Source organism: Triplophysa rosa, linkage group LG15 (genome assembly GCF_024868665.1).
Source record: "Triplophysa rosa linkage group LG15, Trosa_1v2, whole genome shotgun sequence".
Lineage (NCBI taxonomy): Eukaryota > Metazoa > Chordata > Actinopteri > Cypriniformes > Nemacheilidae > Triplophysa > Triplophysa rosa.
In genome coordinates, this window is record NC_079904.1 from 9,901,222 (window position 1) to 9,907,120 (window position 5,899).

The 5,899-nt window shown below is 38.9% G+C and overlaps 1 protein-coding gene across 1 annotated transcript; it reads right to left on the reverse strand.

Moving 5' to 3' along the window:
• Positions 1-1,648: 1,648 nt before the first annotated feature.
• On the reverse strand, positions 1,649-5,566 carry acot20 (acyl-CoA thioesterase 20). Its single transcript, XM_057352464.1, has 3 exons — positions 5,000-5,566; positions 4,445-4,647; positions 1,649-4,301 (listed from the first exon to the last, which is right to left on the reverse strand). The coding sequence occupies exons 1-3, from the start codon at positions 5,511-5,513 to the stop codon at positions 3,702-3,704; spliced, it is 1,317 nt and encodes a 438-aa protein (XP_057208447.1). The 5' UTR covers positions 5,514-5,566; the 3' UTR covers positions 1,649-3,701.
• Positions 5,567-5,899: the final 333 nt, after the last annotated feature.

A 5,899-nucleotide genomic window follows, 5' to 3' on the forward strand; every position in this document is an offset into this window, starting at 1 on the left:
TATGGTAATGTTTGTAATGCGTTAGTGCTTTCACGTTTATGAGCTGGGCGATAATAATGCATGAAATTATTTCAGTCCCTGTAGGATTTCATTCAAGGATTTTTCCTTGTTTGTAAATTGTGTAGTTGTTTTTTTACAACTTAATTACTTAAATACTAAAAGTATTTATATGAATAGAAATACGTAATAACTATAATTGATAAGGTTTAACCTAATATAGTCTAAATAAAAAATGAAAGGTTTTGAAGTAAATTTTTAAGTAAACATAAACAGCCAGTGGCCTAATAACTGCTGGTGTGACTGAGCTGCTGGCACAGACTTGTGGCGGATCCAGTAATACACGTCACAAAAACTGTTTGTTTACTTCATACCCGATTGTGTTTAAAAAAAACTCTACAGACATTTTGACATAATTATATGTGTATTTTACCATTCAAGCAATAAGCCTGAAAGACAAGATTAGCGCGCTGACGGGAAGCATTTGCTAAAGGATGATGTTTTTTTTACAAGGGATAAAAAACAGTATTGCTCCACTACGCGGTCACATAATAAGGATATTATTGCTTCGCCCGGTCCTGGCACTGTGAGGCAGCAGCAAGTAAGAAAGGTTCACACATGACCACTCACTGACCTCACATGAGCGACAGACAACATCTGATTATCCTCGTAAAAATAATGCATCACACATTGATAAAATTCATTTTTGCTATCTTTGCATTGACTTTGATTAAGATTATGCCGCAATAGCAGAATCACGAAAAACTGTGCATGCTTGTTGTGATAATCCGGATTTTTATATCATGAGTTATAGGTGTAACGTTACATTTTCGTCTCCGTGTACTCGCGCACTAAAGTTACCTTTCATCGTCTTCTGCCAAAATTAAAGATTTGCTTGTTTCTTGGCACACGCCATCGCCGTTCTGTAGTCTTCTCTGCCCTCACAATGTTATATTTTATTTTGTCGAGCAGCTCAACTGCATGGTGATGTTCTAGGAAATCAGTCACGTGATGTGTGTGTTTGGACATGTTTTTATATCCCGGTGGGGACCTAAACCAAACCCGAATGCACACCAACACATGGGGGATCGTGTCACCGTTGGTTTCTGGAAGACAGTGGTTTCTGGAAGTATTCCTGGGCCCTTATATATACAGAATCATGCCGATGAGTGATGCAGTGTCATCTGAGGGCCTGAAGACCACAGGCATCCAACAAAGGTCTTCGGCCTTTTTTACCTTACGCACACTCAGAGATTTCTTCTCTGTATCGTTTGATGATGTTATGCATTGTAGATGATGAGATTTCCAAAGCCTTTGCAATTTGACATTAAGCATCGTTGTTTTTAAAGTATTCCACAATCTTTTTAGGCACGCTTTCACAGATTGGAGAGCCTCTGCCCATCTTTACTTCAAGACATCCCTTTTATAGCTAATCATGTTCATAATTAGTTGCTAGATGTTCTCCCAGCTGAATCTTTTAAAAATGCCTTGCTTTTTCAGCCCTTTGTTGTCCCCGTGCCAACTTTTTTGAGACCTGTAGCAGGCATAAAATTTGAAATGAGCTCATTTTGTGCATAAAATGTTTAAATTTCTCAGTTTAAATGCTTGTTATGTTCTCTATGTTCAATTGTAAATAAAAAATTGGCTCATGTGATTTAGAAGTCTTTTAATTTTCACTTTATTCAAATAAAATAAAAAAACGTCCCAACAATTGCAGAATTCGTGTTGTATCTCTCCAATTCTACTCCAAACAGCAGAAGGCAGGCCTGCTCATTCAAAAATTCATCTCACAAATTACAATGATCAATACCGGGCAATGGCACTGCAAATGATTGTAACCCTTTCTATATAAACAATGAATCTATTCCAGTTAATCAACAGGAAGAGCCTCCTCTAACCGGTCCAGGTTAAACGCAATGGCCGATGGAGTGTGTCGATGTCAAAGTCCTCTTTAAAATATCTGCTGTAAGTACCGCTGAGGGTGTGTGAAGAGAGGATCTCATCAGCTTTCATGTAGAAGAAACATGTTGATAAATCAAAAAGATTCAAGAAATAACCCACATTTTCACTCTATTAAGATTGAAGAGATCCTCAAGGCTGCTGTGAAAAGGAGACTCGAGGCTGTACAACAAAATGGACCTTAAGTGAGTGAATGAATGCAAAAACAGGAAGGAAGCTAACCAGTGCTCGAATTGATGTTGGGGGTCCCCACCATAAGATTTTTTTTTGGTGGGGGTGGGGGTTAGTCTCGCAATATACAATTTATACAAAATACACAATATATTTGATCATAATATGCATAACTATATACTATTTATTAAAAACAGGCTTCTTTTACTGTATTTTGGATCAAATCAATGCAGGCTTGGTGAACAGAAATGACTTTTGAACAGTAGTGTACGTCCAACAGAATAATTCTAGCATTATGTATTTACTATTTTCCCTAAAAACAACTGGATGATTGACACTTTGTGATAATAATGTTTGTTCCAAAAGACTTGTTTAAATGCAAGAAACTAGTTTATTCGATATTAAAAATATAAATTGTGACAAGACCGGCTGTCAGTCTGTGTGTTAGTGTTGTGGGGATTTTTCAACGATTTCAGTGCAGTTTACATAGTTCAGTAGGTGGCAGCAAGGGACTGATATGAGTGAGTCTGTCAGTCAGCAGACTATTCAACCATTTCAGTCCAAAAGTCTGCTTTATTCAGGAACTAACTATGGCTATCAATATGTCAATCATAGCTATTTCAAGAGTGAATGCCGATGTAATTCCCGAAACTTTGCAGTGTGTATGTGGCCATTGGTCTTAGCAGCATGAAAAACAAGTTTTATACATTTCTGAATGGATTATATATAGCACAGAAACCGCACAACGAGCACTCCCTTTATAATAACTAAAAAGCTGTCACTCATCTTCATCGATATCTAGCACCCCTGAACCAGGCCTAATAATAATTTACGCAAGGAATACAAAAGCCCCGACATGGAGTTGATAAATATAGTGGAAAGATATATAGAGAGAGAAAATGACCCCTCAAAAAAGTAGAAGCTTCCTCTTCCCGACTGCGAGTGGAGGTTTATTATTCTCCATCTTTTAGCTGAAGTTAGCTTCACCGGAGCGACTCCAATCAAGCAGTCATGTCAACTATGTCCTGCGCTTAGCAGTCTATAGACCTGGGGCGGGGCATTGAAAATTTAAAGAGACATGACAACTAGCCCATAAACAAATTTAATATAAATTATTGTAAATAATTAATTCACAAAATTTACCATATCCATTGCATGAATTTAATCACATTTGTCATTATCATTTTTACTCAAATAAAAATATCTGAGGGTACCCCTAAGTCTATTTTTTACTTCTTATGGGGGTCCCTAATACCTTATGGGGGGTCCCGGATCCCCCCAGGCCCCCTTCAATTTGAGCACTGAAGCTAACACCAATTTGTATTTTAACAAATCTCTATGAGATTTAGTTTAGTGTACAAATATGAAAAGGTAGTATGAATAATATCCAAAGATAACGCATACTACTTTGTATAAATAATAAAACCAGTGATTAGAAGCAAATGATACATAATCAAACACTGGCTTGATTAATTCTTAATGACTTAATATATTAGAAAAATACAATCAGAATCTTAATAGAACAAGGGTGCAGGTCTTGATCTCCCTTTAGTGTCATATATATACCCCTGCTTTCAAAGCATAGATCTTTGATTAGTAGCTCCTAAGTGTTTTCTAAAAAAATTCAAAATCTTTGGCCATGCATCCAACTGTGCCTCGGAATGGGCCTTAGGCTCCCCACCAAAGTAAACCACTTTGCTTGCGACACCATGAAAGTTTGCGACACAAAATGGCATATAGGGCAACTCAATGAAGTGACCAGCCTTTTCATATGCCACCAGCTCATAGTTATTTTTCCCATGTGCTTTCAATCTGTCGCATGCTAGCCTCGCATAATACGCACTTTGCCAATTTCTGTCAGCTTTTGACATTATGAACATGAAGTTACCGGTGTTGCACTCAATGGGTATAACACTAGGGAGCCCTTCTTTGGACATGGGGTCATGCATAACATCCCCAATATCTAGCATGCCTGATGGTGTTATTTTTGCTTTTGCAATGTCAAACAGCAGGGGTGGAAGGCACATGTCTTTGTAGTACACAGGGACCAAAGTATTGGCATTACATCCGTTGATCCAAACAGTAGCCGATATACCAGGCAGAAAAGCTGCCATTGACAAAGCGAGATCTCCACTTTTTGAGATGGAAATTAGGCCTATTTTTTGGCCTTTGACCTGTGAATAAAGAGAAAGAAGTGCAGGAATTGACTGACGTAGATTATTTAAATGTAATGTAAATTTAGATTGGGATTGGGTTTTGTATCACTGATTTCATATAATAATAGGCTTTACAGCTTCCAATGGTTGTACATACTGACCTCAGGCTGTTGTCGCAAAAATGTTATACCCTCTTCAAAATACTCCAGGTGAAATTTTTCAGCCCTTTTGGGTAAATCTTGGTAACCCTGGAAGGCCAAGGCAAGCACCGCAAACCCTTGTTTTGCCAAAAGAGCAGCTCTCAACTCAAAAGGGAATCCTCTGAAAACATATGTATCCAGAATCCCAGGAAATGGTCCTGTACCTGAAAATCAAACATATAAGCATTATGACCTTTATTTGCATTTTAACAGGCATTCCTGAATAAAACCCCAGCATTTTGAGCCTTGTGCCTAACAACAGAACGTTACAGTATTAAATACAATACAGAATACGCCACTTGCACCTTCCCCGTTTCGCCACAGAGGGGCGCTTTAAGACGCAGAATACGACTAAAGGACATCAATTCAGTGGTTCAAGTCATTCATTGACCAATACACTGTTAAGTCTGAGAACGGCAAAATAATAAACTGTTGAAATCGACCTAATACATTGTTCAACATACAAAAAAATACACGCAGTGCGTTGAAACTATTCACTACAGAAACACAACTGACCGGCGGGTGGCAGAAACAAAGTTCCTCTGATCCTGCCTTCTGTGACAGGAACTCTCCGGACACCATTGGCCATGCAGTGTCTCTCGTTCGTCGCTTGAGCGATGACTTTATCGTTGCTCAAAACCTCAATGTCAACAAGAGCAGGACGCGTCACGTCTGTTTTTGCGAACTTGCAGGCTTCCGTATCAGCTTTCAATGCCCAGAATAAGCCCATTGGTTCGACACCGGTAAAGCTGCCACCAAGCGAGGGGTGGCGGCTGAGGTCAACCTGACAATTGTCGTCCGCCTCGTAGGTGGCCGAAGCCTGGAAAACAAGGCCATTGTCATCCGTGACTTTTGAGCGCAGTTTCACGCGTTGTTGCGGATTTAATCCATTTACGGTCACGTGCACTGGATCTTCAAACGAGCATTTGTAACTGGGCAAAAGTCTAATGTTTACCCCAGTGGTGTAATGCATTTTTGCAGAAGTTTTTCTCGCGAAAGGTCTGGATATGTACTTGAGCATTGAACTCATTTTGTCTGTGTGTGTGTGATACAATGCGCTCGCTGCACCAGTGCTGCCCTCTAGTTTTAGGAAGATAATGTTATAGTTTTTTTTTTTACTGAATGTTGTTTATTGATTTTCTTCCTTTTTTTCCAAAACAATGTGATAAATGGGACATCTAAAAATAAAAGGGTTATGGAGGTTTGAAAGAAAACAAATGAAGAAACACTTATAGGCATACGTGTTGTGTAACAAGACATTGTAACCTTATTTAAGTAGTAATGCGCTGACATAAATAATTGAATAAATATTTTAAACAAGACCATCTGTGTAGAATCACACCCCTCCTCCTGCCAGCTGATTTTCTCATGAACCAGCAGATCTAGTAAGCCCCGCCCCTTTCTCGTACAGTTCGG